Source organism: Panthera pardus, unplaced genomic scaffold, assembly GCF_024362965.1.
Source record: "Panthera pardus isolate Hobbes unplaced genomic scaffold, ASM2436296v1 HiC_scaffold_2, whole genome shotgun sequence".
Classification (NCBI taxonomy): domain Eukaryota; kingdom Metazoa; phylum Chordata; class Mammalia; order Carnivora; family Felidae; genus Panthera; species Panthera pardus.
Window position 1 is genome coordinate 5,998,934 of NW_026526765.1, and position 18,592 is coordinate 6,017,525.

The following is an 18,592-nucleotide window of genomic DNA, read 5'->3' on the forward strand; positions in this document are numbered from 1 at the left end:
TGATGTGTTCCACGGTCTGCCTCAGTCAGGCAGTGTTGGAGATCTCCTGAAAGGTGACCGGAAGAGGAAACGTAGTATAGGGACGTTTGTTTTTGCTGTCATGGAAACGTGGCCTAGGAGGCCTGGGGTCTCACTGACTTCAGACCAGCCTCCTGTGTCATTTGTAATAATGGTCATCAGCTGCACCTTGTGGGCCCCTCCTTAGAGCCTGCAGCACCCATCCCAGGGCACGTCACCTCCCCTTAGTGGACACGCACAGTTGGGTGATTTGCCAAGCGCCCTCAAGCGTGGCTTTCTGCACCCACCAGGGATATGCTGAATTTGGTGAAAAGAACTCAAAAGGACAGTTGTTTCTTTCCCCCGGAACTGTGTTGCTAGTCTTAACCAAACAGTATACTTTTCTTTTTTTTTAAATGTTTATTTAGTTTTGAGAGAGCACAAGCAGGGGAGGGGCAGAGAGAGAGGGGGACGGGGGATCCGAAGCAGGCTCCAGGCTCCGAGCGGTCAGCACAGAGCCCGACACGGGGCTGGAACTCACAAGCCGAGAGATCATGACCTGAGCCGAAGCCGGATGCTCAACCAGCTGAGCCACCCAGGCGCCCCCCAAACAGTACACGTTTTAAAGCAATCAGAGTCATTATCAGAGTCTATCTTGCAGAGGTCTGCACACATGCGATCTCTCCGAGTGTGGTCCCCAACCAGCAGCGGCAACACCTCATTTACAGGCCCCAACCCGAGCCTGCCAAGGCAGAGGTCCTGGCCGTGGGGCTCAGCACATGCACCGTGCTTGGATAACAAGCCGTCCAGGCGATTCGGGTCCCCGGCCTGAGTGCCCCTGTGCTTTACAAATGAGGAAACCGGTGCAGCGAGGTCCAGGGGCTTGGCTTGTTCGGAGTCTCCCAGGGATCAGAGCCCAAGACGAGCCTAGAATGCAAACCCACCTGCTCCCTACATCTGAAAGTGTGCCTCCCGGTCAAGGCTCCATAAGCTCCGGGACTGCACATACTCCTGTGGGCGAACCACGCAGACGAGAGGGCTGCAGCTCACTTAGCCGGCCCAGCGACCTTGGTAGCAAGCAAGCGTCTCTGCTCAGAGCTCTCCCTAACCATCCGTTCTTGCAGAAAGCCCTCTCAATACATTTAATTTTCCCTTGATGCTTGATAAACGAGATCTTCTGAAACCTTCTCCAATTCAGGCCCTGCTTGTTGAAAGTGGAAGGTTCAGGGAGTAGGATCTGGCTTAAAGTAACCAGAAGTAATGTAGTTTGACACTGATTTATTGTGGTCACGTTCAGATGAAGGCATTTCTTAGAAATGCCTGGTGTTTCTTGGCTGCCAAAGCTGAAGAAAGAGTAGTTTGTAAAAGTTTCCCTACTCCAAAATTTATTTTCTATTATATTATTACATACGTGGCTTACTGTACCCAAAGGCATTCCAAATAAACTATTCCTAGTTGTTTGGGGGCGGGGTGTGTGGAACTAATAAAAAATACCTATGGCGAAAAAAAATACCATTTTTCAAATGAGTAAAGAAACCTGTAGGAGCCACTCAGCCTTGAAATTGTCAACAATTCGGTGTCAAATGCCCTTAGAGCATCAAAACAATAAAACCAGCCATGGGGGAATCAGTATAGAAATTAATTAGATCACCTGCTCATTAACCACTAAGCTGTGGGACACGTAATCACCAGGGGTGAGGGATGATTTCTTTCGAGAGACCCTTTCATTAAAACTATAGCCAGTGTCTTAATACTTGAATAAGCTTCAGATTATCTCCAAAATAAACGTTTCCAACTTGGGTGAGAAGCAGCCGTTCCCAAAATGAAAACGATTCAGAGCAACGGCACTGGCCTCTTTTGTGCCTCTGTGAGGACCCCGCTCCGGTGGCCCGGTGATCCCCACAGGCACCGGTCAAGGTCTGGAAATCCCAGTCTGAAGATGAGGAAATGTGGGCTCGCCTAGGGGAGACGACGGGCCCGTACCATGCCGGTGGAAAATGCAGGAGCCCAATCTTACCCAAGCCTGTTGAACGTCAAAGCCCAGTCTCTCTCTTCCAGTGACCTTTGCTTCTGCAGTGAGGAGTGACGTCACCTTGCCAGCCTTGGGGCCACCCGTCCCAACTAGGGTTTTGCCCTCAATTGTGCAAACTCCTGTTATTTACGGCTCAGACCTCTGTGTGGGGGGACAATGTTGTATCTAGACTGCAATTGTCCCGAAAGGCGATTTCATTACACCTCCTCTTGGAGGAAGGAAAACTCAAGAAGCAGCGTGTGCGCCAATAGGCAACAGCGTTTCCATCCTGGTGAGAGAGGGTGTGCAGGCCCCGAGCGCCTCCCCGGGGAGGCAGTGGACAAAGTCACCTGACCGCGATCAAGTGGGAAGTTTTCCTTTTATTCACGTGCCCGCAGTGGCTCAGTCTCGAGCATCATTTCTGAGGATGCGATCCCACAACGTGGTGATCACGGGGTCGTCACCGCAGGCCACGTGAGGGAAAGCGGCCTCAGGGCCAGCCCCCCCCCCCCCCCCCCGTCCAGGCACAAGTGGCTTCAAGCGGGCTCCGTGGCCCCCGTGGCGGGGGAAACAAGGTCCAGGCGCTGCCCGTCTGTGCCACCTGCCATCCAGGCCACGGCAGGGGCCGTCAGGCTGGAGAAACGTGGCCAAAGCCGGGGCTCTTGATGCCGGGGATGTCGTTCTTCCTGTAGAAGTCCGCCTTCACGAGGTTGGCGCGGCCGTGGTCCCGGTTCAGGGGCTCCACGGGCTGGTGGATGCGTCTCCCGTAGACAGAGGACGTCAGCACTGCCACGGGCCGCTGGCGCTCCTGGCGGGGTGACCAGAACACGGGGTCAGCTCCGCCGGCTTGTTCGCACGACCCACCTCGGGTCCTGGAGGCCGTGTCCACCCGGCCCGCTGCACCCCTGCGTCCGGCACACCCGGGTTCCGTGATGCCACGGGGACCTCCTGAACCACGTCACGCCTGCCCCTTGTGCTCAGAGCCCCTCGTTGTCCCCAAGTCTTTCACGTCACCCAGAGGAAAGGCGAAGACGTGGCACGGGGTGCCACGTGCCCTCTGACCTCAGGCTCCGTTCTCCCTCCCGCCCTCCCTCCTCCCGCGCTCCTCCTGTCTGCCTGTCTCCCCTCCCGCCTTCTCTCTTTTCCCAAATCTTTCCACCCTCCACCTGTCATCTCCCCACTCCCTATCTCCCCAGCACCCCATCTCCCTGGTTCCATCTTATCTTTCCGGCCCCCTCATATCTGTGACCCCTCATCTCCCTGGGCCCCCTCACCTCACAGCTCCCCAATCGCCTCGCACTTTCCCTGCCCCCTTAAAAGGCCTCATTTCTCTGCATACCTCCCATCGCCACCTGGAATTCAGTTCCTTATTTGTATGACTTCATTTTTCATTTCCTCATAGGAATGTGAGCTCTGAGAGGACAGGGACAGTTGTCTTCTCCCCTTAGGCTCAGTGCAGGGCCGGGGGCGGGGGGGGGTGGGGGTGGGTGCTCAAACTCGGGCCGGGTACAAGCGGGCCAGGCGTGTTCTTAAGACAGGAAAGCACGAGCCTCACTACCCACTTGGAGTGAATTCACATAAACAAAAACAGTAGAAAAAAACTTCATGTCTGTGACTTAAGTAGTAATACTTCAGAGTTCCTCACTTAATTCCACAGTGAAATAGTCTCCCTGGAAGTGACCTGGGGCATTCTTTAACAATAGCAGCCCCAGGCCAAAATCTGCTGATGGGGGGTGGGGGGAGAGAGAGAGATCCCACTGGAGGCTTCTCCATTCTGCCTTCTGTGTATCATAGAAAAGCTGATGATATTTACTCAGCACCCGGCTCTTCATAAACACACTGTCCTCAGGTCAGACTCCGCAGAGACGATGTCCGAGTGCGGAAAGGCCCCAAGAAGGTCTCACTGCTAAGGAGCCACACAGCCTCCTCAGCCCTGGCACCTGCTGTGGTACAGACCTCCCTTCCCCAGGCAACGAGCTTTGCTCCTGCCTCTGCTCACACACTGGGGCGGCTGACCACAGGCCAAGCCTATGCTGTCAGAAAATCGTGCAAAGATAAAGCAGAAGCCGCCCCATCTGTGAAGGTTCGAGGCCGGTACCTAAACTAGGGTGTGGTTCCCTCCCTGGCAGGGCCGGGGTCCTCCGAAGAGCTGTGACAGCCAGGACTCAGCAGTTAAGCAAACACCTGCTCTATCTGTTGAAAACAACTTCTTAGTTTTGCCTCATTAAACTCAACAACAGAGTCATAAAGACTAACTCGGGGAAACACGACCAGACAGGGAGCCGGTATCGGCCTAGTGTCAGTGCCGGGCCCGGTGAGGGAGAGGAGGGCGCACGCAGGGGTGAAGGCAGCGCGCCCAGCTCGCTGCGGGATAGACGCACAGGCGCAGCGGCTCTGTTCGCACTTTGTCGACAGCCTGTCTCAACATTACCTCCTCGTTCACGTGAAGCCCCAGGCTTTTTGCATGTTCTCTGTCATCTCGGTGCAACTTCTGATTGTAGCCTGGGCTCTTGTCAAAAACACAGTCATACAAGGAAATGATTCCTGTCTGGGGACAAAACGAGAAAGAAAGGCACGGGTCTACTGGAGGACTGGGCCACAGAAGCGCTCCGGGACACCGGCAGCCAGGCCTCTCCCCCGATGGACGGTGGAGACGTGCAGTTTCCCATCTGCACTGAGCATGTGCTCGGGAAGGTCACCCCAGAGCACCCTCCACGACCAGAGCAGGAGGCCGGGCCCCCCGCCAGCGAAGCAGGTCCTCCAGAGGCCCCGTGAGGCGGGGACATCTCCGTGGCTCTTTTCCTGCACCTCCTACGGATCCCTCCTTGACCTTGACCCAGGCGCACAGCCTTAAAGTAACAGTGACCCACTCAATATATGTGTTTTCTCCTCATCGCCACCTTTCTCATAGTTCTCAGATTTCCTACAATAAGCTTGCACTGCGTTAAAAACTTAACCATAGCCAAACACTGGACAATACAATTAAACAGAAATATCCCTAAGTTCCTACCCAACAGGTGGGCACCTAGTACAAATCTGTCTCCGGAGAGACGGAAATATTTTCTTTAATCAGATGTGGTAGCTCTTATGAATGTAACTCATGAATGCATGACTATACTTATTTTCTATATGATATATACATATGTATAGTATTTGCACACGTATCAGGCGTATGTATACAACGCGCGTGCACACACAGCTTTGATGCATTAGAAAAGGATCCCGTTTCATTCGTCCACCGTTCCATCCCAGGTTTCTCTTCGTACAAAAATCCGTCTGCCTCACTTGGGACCTGATAAAAGGGAAAGAGATCCACGTGTCAGCTCGTCTTTGATCTTGACCCGCACGTCAGGCCTGTCCTTTCTGCTCCCGCGTCCAGGGCCGGGTGCCTTGAACCCTCCAGCAGCAAACCCAGGCACGCCATGCCGCCGGCATTTAGGGGTACGGGGTAGCTCACCTGTGCTCGCTCGCTCGCTCTCCCCGGGAGCGACGCTAGGAGCAATCCTCCGAGTGCAGGACTCGGAAGCAGAAGGTCAACAGCGCCAGGGACGCACAACATGTGCTTAGTCTGTTGGAAGGCACGGGCAGCCCGCTCTCGCCGGCTGGGACTCAGAGCAGCTAGTAGCAATGGAAGTGACCACATGCCATTTCCCACCCTGACACCTCCCTCACAGGTCCCGTCCCGTGCACACGCACCGCTCCTGCCCGGGAAGTGGAAAGCTCAGGCACGTGGCCACCGTCCTGGTGCAGTGAACCATCTAGTTCGGGAAACAAGGCGAGCTTTCGGGATTATTGTCTTAGGTTCCTAAGAATTCCAATGGCGACATGCCCGAGGCACGTATTCAGCGGCTGCTGGAATCCTGGCTTATAAGTGCAGACTCACTCTGAGCCACTCGGGGGCAGGACGCCTGGCTCGTGGAGTCTGAGCCCCGGTGGTCATTTAATGAGGTCACCATGCAGGAGCTTCTTGTTGGCATCGTCCTCTGTCACCTGCGGGCCCCTGGGTCTGTCCACGCACTGGGTTGGCTGGCCTTGGCCTTCACTTGTCCTGAAGGCCGCCTATGGGATAGCTCATCTATCCAGGGTCCGAAAAACAAAAAGCCCAATTCCGCGGGGAGGTGCTACATTCTTCAGCATTTGCTGTTGCAAAACTTGGCTAGCTGTTTGGGAAGAACAATAAACTTGGATCTTCACATCGCATTATAGTCAAAAGTAAATTCTGGACGGGTTAGAAAAATATGGGAAGAGAAAATCCATAAGGGACTTCCTACGCGTCAAAGCATTGGGGAAAATGTCACAAAGAAAATATCAATCACTTGGGTTATATAAAAATCAGACATTTGATAATCAAATAAAATTAAGACTTAAAAAAAAAAAAAACCCGTAGGAAGGATAGAGAAATCTCAATATCTTTAACATGCGGTGTAGGATGTCTGCAGAAGGAGACGCTGATGGCATCGGCTGGGAGCTGGCTTCTAGCCTGGAGATGGTGAGCAAGCTTTGCAGCATTTTTAGGGAAGCCGCCAGGCCAGAGGGCTCTGCAGTGACACAGGAGAGGCTCAGGTACACCACACGCTCTGCCAGGATGGCGGGACGTAAATCCCCCAAAGGGGCATTCTGGCCTTTGCAAGGGGAGGCACCTCCATGCAGACCCTTCCTTTTGGGGTTCGGAGCTACTGGCCAGGTCCGGCTGAGGCCAGAAGGCCGACCTGGGCAGTGACTGAATACCCCATCACCCCCACAGCACCCCTTTCCACACAGGAACTGGAGCTGGGATCGTGGTCATGATGTGGCTGTCACATTGCCGCCCGAATCCCTCCTGGCCTGGCGGACCCCGTGCATTGGGTGTGTTTCAGGGACGGCAGCTCCGGTCTGTAACAGAAACACCTGCTGCCCGGACTGAGCACCTGGGCGGCAGCGGCACCCTCAGATCTCTGGGCCACGGTCTGCACCCACGATCTCTGGGCCGTCAGTTCCCAGCCGGCTCCATGTGGGTGACCAGCAGCCCCCAGGCCTGAGGGACAGCCCTGCCAGCAGGGGCCAGGGGGATCAGGGGCTCCTCCGGGACCTACTGGCTCGCGCTGTCCTCCTGTGCAGGTGGTTCCCATGCAGGCCTGACCCTCCCGAACGGAGTCAGCCCCCTGGAGGTCCTGGACGTGTCCTGGGAGCCGGGCTCCGAGGACAGAAGAATGAACACCGGAACTGAGTGAGAAAGCGATCAGTGCTTCCTGAATGAGGGAGGCAAGGTCGCCTCACTTTGTTCCCTGCGCTGGGGAAGCCCCCTGTGGTGAGCTGTCCACATTCTCAGCTCCCCGGAAATACTCCACACAAGCAGCGCTCGGAGAAGCCATGTGCCTCAGTTCCCCTGAGTTGCTCACCAGAATCCTGTCTTGCCGTACGTTAGAGCAGTCTGTATGAGGGCTCCCTGCACCCACGGGGTGTGATCGGAGTCTCTCTTTCTCTCCTTTGCAGCCATTTTGCCTACTTACTACTTTCTAGAGTAAAAATCAATTGTCCTATCACCGAAAAATAAGGGGGAGAAATCGACCGGCAGGCAGGCAGCCTCACTGAGCAACGTGACTGTCCGTCGTCAACTTCTAATCAAACTGAAAATCTGTCTTTTGCTAAATTTTAATTATTCATCTTTCTCCTTTCCTTTTGTCTTTCATTCCTTTACGGTTGGAAGCAAAATGACATGAATAAAACCCAGTCTGGTTTTAGATGCTATCACAAAACAGAGCTTCTGGGTTTACTATTATTTTGCTATTAAAATCTCTCCAGAGATTTCCTCTCTCAAGCATGATGTTGAGCAAACGAGCCCATTTGCTGCCTCTCTGGTAATCTCCCTTTGCCCCTTTGCATTTTGAGGGCTGTTAAAACGTGGTATGATCTCATTCTGGTTGTGCTGTCTGATGGCTTGCCTTTGGTCCCCTCCCCCGCCCCCCCCCCCCCCCCCGGGCCCCTGCTCCTAACACTGCAAAATAACTTGCCTGTAGCCCTGGGCTGTGTGTACATATGGAGCGGATGCCTTCACTCTTCGACCTGCAAAGCACGTCACTCTAACTATTGTGTCAGGCACCCAGCGAGGCTCCAGGACAGGAAGAGGGAGTCCCTACCTTGGAGGAGACCACGGGCTGAGGATGGAAATGAACTCATTAATTAAACAACAGCAGGTGATACACAGGGAGCCACAGAGGGGCGCCCAAAGTACAGGGGCACCGGCCAGGAAGGATCGGCTCCCTCCTGGGATCACGCGGGATGGGGACGTTGCCGAACTCATCGTAGGGGGCGCTGCACCACTGTGGCCGGAGTCCCAGGGCAGCCACCTCCCTGGGTGTTGTGGGTTGAATTGCACCCCCCCCCCAAATTCCTATGTTGAAGTCCTGACCCCCCCAGGATCTCAGAAGGTGATTTAGAAATCAGGACGCCGAAAACGTAATTAGTTAAGACGCGGTCATACCTAATCCAACAGCACTGGTGTCCTTATAAAAGAAGTTCAGAAACAGACACTGATACACAGGGAGAGAGAAGATGACACGAGGAGACACAGGGAGGAGATGGCCATCTACAGACGAAGGAGAGTGGCCTGGAACAGACTCTCCCTCATGACCTTAGAAGGGACCAACCTTGCCGCCACGCTGATTTGGACTCCTGGCCTCCGGAACCGGGAGACAATAAATTTCTGTGGCTTAAGCCCCTGGTCTGTGGCACTTTGTTACGGCAGCTCCAACACCCATACTGGGTAGTCGTGTTTTGAACAATGGAAGGTAAGAATGGAGATAAAACAAAGGGCCCTGCAGTGGGGCCGGAGACCCAATCCCAGAGCGCTGTGCTCCGGGTAAACTGAGTCGCTAAACCACTCAACCCAGACAACCGGCTTGGTAGACATCACCAATGTTCCATTCTGCTCTGCTCCTGACTCCGCACAGGATTAATCTCTGCTCCTTTGGGCGAGTTAAGCCATGTGACCAGATCTAAGCAATGAACTATGAGTGGGGGGGTCACATGGGACTTCTCAGGCAGAAGCCTTTGGGGACTCCGGAAGCTTCCACAGCAGTTGCTGAGTGACTATCCTGGGCAGAGCCATCCCTCTGATCCCCGTTGGACATTTAACATGAGAAGTGAGTCTTAGGACATTGAGACTTTGGAGGCTGTTGTTTACTGCAGCAGCCCTCGTTTCTCATGACTACCACAAGCAGTCCTGGCCTACAGTCTACAAGGGCACATCCTCCCGGTTGTGGGCTTCTGCTGCTCCCCGTGCCTCCTACCAGGCATTACGCGCGCTCTGCCACAAATAACTGGGGGAAGATTCCCAGCAAACGGGGACCCGAATCCTTTCTTTTCTCCTCCCCTTCAGACCATTCAAATATAAACGGACTCTCCATTGTTGGTTCAAGCCAGGTAAACTCTGCAAGAAAGAAAGAACTAAGAGAAAGGAAATCAATACATTTCCATATGGCACTCAGGCAGGGGTAATATTATGTGCTCACCAAACACATGGCCTCTTCCAGAATAAACAGAAGACTGCAGTGGCCAGTCTCCATCCCACTTACTAGTTCTGGCAAAGAATTGTGGGTGAAGCCAATGGGCATCACCTTCTAGGCTTGGTCCGTAAGAGCTCTCGTGTGTGCCCTCCATGCTGTCTCTCCATGCTCTTTTGCCAGCAAGTTCAAAGGATCCAGTAAAGGACCGCAAGATCCCAAAGATCCCCAGGCCCTGGCAAGAGTGAAACCACTAAAAAGGAGGAATCTGGTTCCCCAGTTACTGTATTAAGCAAGCTGGGCGGGGCAGGGGGGGGGGTGCCTGGGTGGCTCAGTCAGTTGGGCGTCTGACTTCGGCTCAGGTCATTATCTTGAAGTTCGAGCCCACGGCGGGCTCTGTGCTGATAACTCAGAGCCTGGAGCCTGCTTCAGATCCTGTGTCTCCCTTTCTCTCTGTCCCTCCCACTTGTGCTCGGTCTCTCTTTCTCAAAAAAATACATTGAAAAAATATTAAAAAAAAAAAAAAGAAAGCTGGGCTGGGGCATCTGGGTGGTTCAGCAGGTTAAGCGTCCGACTTCGGCTCAGGTCAAGGTCTCATGGCTCATGAGTTCGAGCCCCGTGTCGGGGCTCTGTGCTGACAGCTCAGAGCCTGGAGCCTGCTTCAGATTCTGTCTCCCTCTCTCTCTGTCCCACTTGCACTCTGTCTTTCTCTCTCTCTCAAAAATAAATAAACATTTTAAAAAATTTAAAAAAAAAAAGAAGAAGAAGAATTAGAAGTCCAGGCAGGAGAAACACACACATTGGGCTACATGTGAAAAAGAAACACGCTTTTCGTTATGTGTTATATGCATAAGGCCAGTGGTGGGCTTAGGTTAACCAGCCACTCTCTGGACAAAAAAGACCCGATGTGCGGCATTTGCCAATTTCTGCAGTATAAGCATTCTCACCGTGGCCGATTTCAGGCTTCCAACTGAATGCAGAGTTCAGACGAAATGCTACAAATTGGCTCTTTGCTGTGAGCATGAGCAGACTGGATATAGGACACACGGGTGGTTAAGGCTCTTGGGGTTCAAGGTCCATTTGTTCCCAGAGCACAGCCCAGCCCACCTTGACTAAAACAGTAGTCAAGCTATGATCGGGCTTGTTCGTTTCCTCTCTTCGGGGGCACGGTACTGTTACCTCTCATCTTGAGGCTTCCAGTCACCGTTTGCCTACCCAGAGCTGTGCGACCTCCTCGTAAAAACAGAAATTCCCGAGGCGATCCAAAGGGTTTCCTTTGATTCATAAGGGCCTCATTTTACTTCTGATAAGTCCAGTGCTTGTCCTTGGGAGTCCAGCGGTATGTGAAGCTTAATGAGGACATCTTCATTAATTTTAACATCATTCAAAAGTCTATTCTCAGAAGGAGTGTAGCTTGTCGAGGACAGGACGTGCTAGTTCTTTTAAGAGGACAATACTCAGCTATTCTCTGGTTCCTCTGTGGCAAAGGTTCTGTTTCCTCTCCTGGTGCATTAGGATCACGAGTTTGGGGAATTTTCAGAACTTTTCCAATAATCTGAACATTTTAACAATTTAATAAGAATCCTATCATATCATAAGCAGTCTTGATAAGGCATTATCGTCACTGCTTTTTAATTTTATATTTATTTTTTGAGCGAGAGAGTGAATGGGGGAGGGGCAGAGAGCGAGGGAGACAGAGAGAGGGAGAGAATCTTAAGCAGGCTCCACGCTCAGCGTGGAGCCCGACTCGGCGCAGGATCCCAAGACCCCGCGATCACGACCTGTGCCGAAATCAAGAGTCGGACGCCCAACCCACGGGGCCACCCAGGCGCCCCCTTCACGACTTCACTACAGTGGATCTGTTGCTGGCGGGGGTTGCGCCCCAAACCTACCCTTGAGCTGAAATGAACCAGCGCCTCCCTCTGGGTGTGTTTCATCCTGGAAGTGTGCTCCAGGTCGGGGTTCTGCATCAGTCTGTCCGCTCACTTTGTCTCCAAGGGGAGACTCGGACCCAGCTGTTCTCTCTTCCACTGACACCAGCCCCCCACCGCCCCCCTCTGCCCCCCATCCCTGGCCCCCAGCTGTCCACATCACAGGAGGAAGGGTGAGCCACGGGGGCTGCCGCTCGAGTCGAAGCTGTTCCTCTTGGCCAAATATATTGGAGATAATGCTGCTCCTTTTCTTGTGTCATTGTGCTCCTTAAATGGGGACAGTTCTGGAAAAACTGTCTGAGATGTATTATGACATGCAAAGAGCAAGCTGCAAATATACATGCGCAGTTGTGTGATCTGTGCGTGAACATGTTCTTGTAAACAAAGTTAGACACCTATCCGTGCATTCGTATGCACACGGCGGAAAGCCACGCCCCACGTGGTCACATGGGTGGTAGGAACACTGACTCCACCCCCTGGGTGTTTCCGTCCTGCTTCCCTGGGGTGACCTGCCTGCCCCTTGCTACTCTCTACCTGCCCTGGAGGAAGAGATTCAGCCCCCACCCCCTACCAAGGGGCAGGTCACCGGACAGGGAAGACACAGCCAGCCCGGATTTGGGAGAAGCAAGGGCATCTACTCCCAATTTTGATCCCTGAGGAGCAGCTCAAGTCCAAGGATACCCAAAAAGGCAGATAATCCCAAACGGGACCTCTATTTAGGCTCAGGGACTGATCTTGTGACTTGGTTTTAAAAATTTTTTTTTTTAATGTTTTATTTATTTTTGAGACAGAGAGAGACAGAGCATGAACAGGGGAGGGGCAGAGAGAGGGAGACACAGAATCTGAAACAGGCTCCAGGCTCTGAGTGGTCAGCACAGAGCCCGACGCGGGGCTCGAACTCACGGACCGCAGATCATGACCTGAGCCGAAGTCGGCCGCTTAACCGACTGAGCCACCCAGGCGCCCCATGACTTGGTTTTATTTTATTTTATTTTTTTTAATTTTTTTTTTTCAACGTTTTTTTTTTTATTTATTTTTGGGACAGAGAGAGACAGAGCATGAACGGGGGAGGGGCAGAGAGAGAGGGAGACACAGAATCCGAAACAGGCTCCAGGCTCCGAGCCATCAGCCCAGAGCCCAACGTGGGGCTCGAACTCACGGACCGCGAGATCGTGACCTGGCTGAAGTCGGACGCTTAACCGACTGCGCCACCCAGGCGCCCCCCCATGACTTGGTTTTAAAAGCCACCCAGGTGGCTCAGTCGGCTAAGTGTCTGACTCTTGATATCAACTCAGGTCATGATCTCATGGTGGTGAGATTGAGCCCCTGGATGGGCTCCGTGCTGGGCTTGGCTCTCTCTCTGCCCCTTTCCCCTGCTCGTTCGCTCAAAACTAAACATTTTTTAAAAATCCGCACCCCATTTATTCCTCTTTCGTTCATGCAGCAGGTACTTACCAAGCACCAACTATGAGACGGGCACTGTTCAGGCCGCTGAGGACAGAGAGCGATTGCCGTCCTTATGGAGCTCATAGTGTAGTGGGAAGAAAAAGCAGCAAGATAATTAAGTAAACCTTCAGGGGCACCTGGGTGGCTCAGTTGGTTAGGCGTCTGACTTTGGCTCGGGTCACGATCTCGCAGGTTCCTGAGTTCAAGCTCCGCATCGGGCTCCCTGCTGCCAGCCTTTCAGTGCAGAGCCTGCTTGGGATCCTCTGTCCTCCTCTTTCTGCCCCTCCCCGGCTTGTGGTCTCCCCTCGGCTGCATCCAGTGAAGGGCAGGTGGGCGATCAGGAGGGTAAAGAAAGAGCCCCTAGCCTCTGTGTCTCCATCACACACGGACGAGGAAAGTCAGCTAATCTCCCTAAAGCTAAGGTGGGGCTTTCTGAGCAAAGCTTCACTCAAGACAGGCTGTCCACACTGCAGCTCACCACGAGGGAAAGCATATTCTAAAACCCCCTAAGAATTATTTTTAATGTAGCTCTGAGATTTTGCGAAACTTCATCAAATCTTCCATAAAAGGGCATTGTCCTTCGACTTAGCTTTTCCATTTCAGTAGCAGAAATGTCGCACGAGGCAGAAGAAGGAAAAAAGTAATTCAAAAACCTCATTGAACTGAATCTGCCTTGCTGACTCCTGAACAGTATTTTATAGGAAAAGCCCACACTGCTAGAGGCCCCTCGGGAGCCGTGCAGGACTTGATCACTTTTTAGCTGGCAGCTTTAGATGACAAATTTGTCTCGGGATCCAAGGCATTACTGGGGCTTTAAATAAGCATGCCGCATTGAGGGCCTTAACTGTGGGGTCTCCCAGGGGGAGACCCCATAGATTAGAAACCACCAGAATGACTCTCAGTTACCTGCCTCACCTGCGTATGCCTCTGACAGCAGTCAGGGGTGCAGGATGTAAGACGCTGGCTGGGAACCAAACCTCAGTGACAAGAAACTAATAATCACTAACAAAAGCGAATAATAGCTCTGCTTACATTGGGCTTACTGTGTGCCACTTCACCTCTATTAATTAAATTAATCGTCATTACTGGCCCCGTGAAGCTGGCACTGTTTCATAGATGGGCGAAGTGACCCAAGGAGATCGTGCCTTGCGCAATCTGCACAGCTAGGAACGCGGAGCCAATATTTTTACCCAAGACTTGTTGGCCTGTGCTAACTAATTAATTACTAGATGTGTCACACGGTAATCGACTGAAGAGCTAATTCTGCCCTTTGTCTTCTCAGCTTCGAGTAGGACCCAGATTTACAATTCACTTAGGGGCAGCTGAGTCCTTTAGGAAATTTGTGATGCCAAATCATCGTCTTCAGTCCAAATGATCTCATGGTAGAGAATCAGCCTCTGGAGTTCTGCAGCTGATTAAATACTAGTTCATACAATCCCCAGGGGGACATTATTCCCATTGGTGGCTATCTTGCAAATATACTTCGAAATGCCTTTTGTTGATACTTTTAAGGGCTATTTTATTTAGGTGTTAATATTTCTGCTGCATCATTTTCTTCTGCATGACACGAAAGGCCTGAGGATTTGAAATTGCCTGTGACTCCAGCTATCAAGACTGTACTAACTTTTTTTTTTTAAATCCGCTTTGCATTAATTTGTTCTAAGGCCCTTTCCTACCTTCCAGGTACAGTAATATATTGGAGCAGGGGTTTTCTATCAAGATACAGATAGTCACTGCTTTAGCCTTTCAGGTCACATGGTTTCCAACTCTGCGCGTGGCCAGAGATAATACTAAGCGAATGGGCATGGGATCTTGTTGTAATAAAACTTCATGAAAATGGACTCTGGGCCACATTTGGCCCAGGGGCCGCTGTGTGTTGAACCCTGAATTAAAGCAGCATACTTCTTACCTACCCCTGATCTCTCTCCAAATACAGAGCCCTGGGCACCTTGCATATCAGGCATCTCTCTGCATCTTGGCCCCAGAGAGGCAGAGTCACGTATCAGATTGGTGAACCTGCCGTGTTCAACTCTGCTCCTTTTCCGTTGGCAATGGCTGGCCCACAGTGGGCGGGGGTTCAGCTCTGCTTTTTCTGGGGCCCACAGCTGCAGTGGCTGGGTAGGATTCAGAGCTTCTGCGTCCACAACCCATTTTTGCCCAGAGACCTTAGCAGGAACCTGCAACCTGGGTTTTAGTCTCTGATAAATATGTATCCTGAACCCCATCCACTTTAGCCTTTTATCTTATTTCTGAATAGCCTCAAAGTGGTACTTAACAGGCCTCCTCAGAGGTACACACCAAATGGTGTATTGTGAATTTTTTCATTTTGTCAGGAAGCCAGACAAGATTTATGTTCTCTCAATAAAACAGCACGGACCGTCTTAAAAACATCAAGATTCCTGGCTTTTTGGCTGTTCCTCTCATGCTGTGCGGTAACGCTCTGCCTGAATCATAAATTGGCAATGATACAGGTTTTGCATACTTAAATTGTAAAATTCATTTAATAAATGAGATTATTTACAGATAAAAGTTCTTTCAAGACATATCACTCATGGGAGGAAAACACAGGAGGTCCGTGGTGGCAGTGAGGTTGGGCACCGTTGCCCTAAATCCACCCCAGCATTAATTCCCAGTGGACGTTCAAGCCAAGAGTGCACCGAACAGGGATGCGCAGAGTGGCCACGGATGTCCCTTTCTTCCTTCTGTCCTTCTGTCCTTCCATATTGCTCAGAGCCGAGCGGAGAGGAGCTAACTGATACAAGAGAGCCTCCTGGCCAAGGTCGTGTGTTAGTTTGCTCAGTCTGCCAAAACAGAGCACCCAGACTGGGGTGGGGGGGGGGGGGGGTTTAAAGAGGAGAAATGTACTATCTCACAGTTCTGGTGGCAGAAAGTCTGAGATCAAGGTATGGGCAGGGCTCCCTCCTCCCGAGGGCTGTGCGGGAAGAAGCTATTCGCAGCTCCTCTCTTTGCCTTGTAGGAGGCCGTCTCCTCCCTGCCTTTTCCCTTCATCTTCGATCTATGCATGTCATGTCCCCTTTCCATAAGGGCGCCGGTCATACTGGATGAGGCACCCCCCCCCCCCCAATGACCTCACTTGAATCTGATTACCTCTGTAAAGACCCCGTCTCCAAATAAGGTCACATTCTGAGGCGCTTGGGATTAGGACTCTAACATAAATTCTAGGGGGACACACAATTCAACCTGTAACAGTTGTCTAAACTAGAAGCTTCTGCTTTTGTTTGTAAGGGTAAGCTCCATGACATTCTGTTCTCTGACATTTCACGTGTGACAAGTCCCTGAATGCGTGCAGACCTGATCCGGATGGGGGTTCACGTGGGCTCTGTGGGTGACGGGCGGGGAGAAGAGAAGGAAGGTCATTCCGTGCGGACACCTTACACATCAGGAGGGAAAGACCTCCTTCTTCCTAGGCACTTGGCTAACCTATACCCTCTCTGAGCCACTCACTGTCCCTGCAGGCTGAGCGACCCCAGAGATCCTTGTAATAATGATGTCCCTGCAGCCTGAACTGCAAGAAACATCGGAGACATTTAGGAAAAACAGCCTGACGAAAGCAGTCGTCGACTCCTGACAAGCTCTGAATTTGCTTCTTTTCCTCTGGCTTCTCCCCCTGCTTTGGCTGCATGGTGGCCCGTCACAGACCAGCAGGCTTTTCTCATGAGTCGCGTGTGCCTGCTGGAGCCAGGCCAGAATCTGGTGCGGCCTCCCTGTCCTGCTCTCCCTGCAGGATGGTCAGAACCGCCTGTGGTTATCTTCGGTTTGCAAGAGGGCCCTCCAAGCGCGGCGTCGGTACCCTGGACTTTCTGGGCGCAGTCGCTGCAGTGAGCGCTTTCAGGCAGAGCCCAGAGGGAGTCCTGACCCCACCAGCTGCGCAGCCCAGGTCTCCTGAGACCCTCCTCCAGATCCTGAGCAGAGGCGTCGATCAGCCTGCCGCTCCGGGTCGCAGTACTAGAAGCCCAGCCGTTCCCAATCCCTTACCCAAAGAGCACCGGGACCCTAACCCATCCCCAAATAGCTCAGAAAACGCGGTTGAGCATTCTGGCACCCCACCCTCATCCCAGCTGAGCATGCCTCCCACAACACACACAGCAGGCTCAGCCCGTGCCCATCTCTAGGTGAAGGGTGGGAGGGGGTGTCACCTTACTCTTGTGGTCATGGTAGCTGCTCTCTTTGGGGTCTAGGCACCCGGGAGGAAGGCCCTCTCCCACCCTCCTTCCCCCTGTGACCCTGACGCCCCCTTAACCCGTCTCCTCTCTCCTCGCCCAGGTGTCCTCACAGACTGTAGAGCCCTGCCCCGGCCCCCACCCCTCCCCGCCCTGCAACCCGGACCCCAGAGTCCCACCCCAGAGTTGCACCCCAGACTCTGGGTCTTTCTCCCCCAAAGGGTAGCTCCGACCTCTTGCAGCCCCGCCCCCATCCCGCCTCTCCTCCAGCCCCCTCCCCCGCTCTGCAGCCGTGCCCGCCTTCCCTCTACCCACCCCGCACCTCCATTCGGCTCTCAGGCTAAGACACCCGCCTCCACCCTCCCTCTCCTGCATCCCCTCCCCCCCATTCGCTCCTCCCTCTCAGTGAAGCCCCGCCCCATCCCCCTCCCTCCCCTCCCTGGCAACGAAGCCCCGCCCCCATGCCCTCTCCCCATCGGCTCCTCCCGGGCGGTGAAGACCCGCCCCACCCCTCCTCTCCCCATCCCTGGCAGTGAAGCCCCGCCCCATCCCTCCCGCCCCTCCCGGCCAGTGAAGCCCCGCCCGCCCCCTTCCCGCCTCGCCTCCTGCCGTCTCCCAGTCTCCACAGCCCCTCCGACTCGCCGCCCCGCGCCCAGACGCGCAGCCCCTCCCTGGGGCGGCTCACCTTGCCCAGGCGGTAGTAGTAGCTGTGCTCCTTGGGGTCCAGGCGCCGCGGCGGGACGTAGCTGAAGGCGGAGAGCGCCGAGAGGGGCAGCGGCCGGGGCTTGATCCGCAGCGTGGCGGCGGTAATCTCCTCGTCGTCGTCCTCCATGCCACCCCCGTCCAGCGCCCCCGCGGTCGGTCCCGCCCGCCGAGGGCCCCGCGGGCAGCTGGGAGCCCGCGTTCGGCGTCGCCGGGAAACCGCGTCCCTTCGGGGCGGGCCCCTCCCCCTCCCCGCTCCTCCCCGCTTCCGACCCACCCCTCCTCCTCCCCCACTCCGCTCTTCCCCGGCCCACTTCCCCGCCCGGCTTCTCCGCCCTCCAGGCACCCCCAGCCAAGCCCCGGGTGTTTCCTCGCAGGTGCGTCCCTGGAGTCCGAGCTGCAGACGGGGTTCCCGGGTGGGAGACGCCTCTGGGATCAGCGCCTTCCAACCCGCTGACCCCTCCCCGCGCAGCGTCAGACCCCTCACCCAGACCACTCATTTGTGGGGCCGTTTGGCCGCGCACCTGCTACGTGCGGGCGTTGGAGGTGCAGCCTTGAACCGAGCCGCGGGCGTCCACCGGGAGCTCGCAGTCCGCTGATAGAAGGGAAAAGACCAGTGACTTGAAGAGGAACTAGAGCAGCGCCGCCCAACAGCCACATAGTGGGAGCCGCGCACGTAATTTAAAACTTCCCGGTCCCCTCTGAAAAGGTACAAAGACACAGGTGAAATTCATTGTAACAATATATTCTTTTTACTCCGTGTGTCCAGCACATTGTCACTTTAACACGTGGCCCCAGCCACAGTTCGAGGGCTGCGTGGCCGCACGTGGCTAGTACGTAGGG

General features: G+C 53.8%; 1 protein-coding gene across 2 annotated transcripts; it reads right to left on the bottom strand.

Annotated features, from left to right (window-relative positions):
• Window positions 1–2,366: 2,366 nt before the first annotated feature.
• Window positions 2,367–17,997, bottom strand: CFAP90 (cilia and flagella associated protein 90). 2 transcript variants are annotated; one of them, XM_053906871.1, is made up of 3 exons: window positions 17,733–17,997; window positions 4,440–4,556; window positions 2,367–2,816 (listed from the first exon to the last, which is right to left on the bottom strand). In XM_053906871.1, the coding sequence occupies exons 1-3, from the start codon at window positions 17,877–17,879 to the stop codon at window positions 2,637–2,639; spliced, it is 444 nt and encodes a 147-aa protein (XP_053762846.1). In that variant the 5' UTR covers window positions 17,880–17,997; the 3' UTR covers window positions 2,367–2,636. The 2 variants fall into 2 exon arrangements, with proteins under 2 accessions (XP_053762846.1, XP_053762845.1); XM_053906870.1 differs by lacking the exons at window positions 2,367–2,816; window positions 4,440–4,556 and adding an exon at window positions 15,698–16,789.
• Window positions 17,998–18,592: the final 595 nt, after the last annotated feature.

Excerpts from the sequence above, each read along its gene's own strand:
- CFAP90 (XM_053906870.1), bottom strand. The coding sequence starts at position 17,879 with ATGGAGGACGACGACGAGGAGATTACCGCCGCCACGCTGCGGATCAAG. Across the intron at positions 16,790-17,732 it reads ACTACTACCGCCTGGGCAAG|GATCTGGAGGAGGGTCTCAG; the intron begins GTGAGCCGCCCC and ends GCCTCTGCTCAG.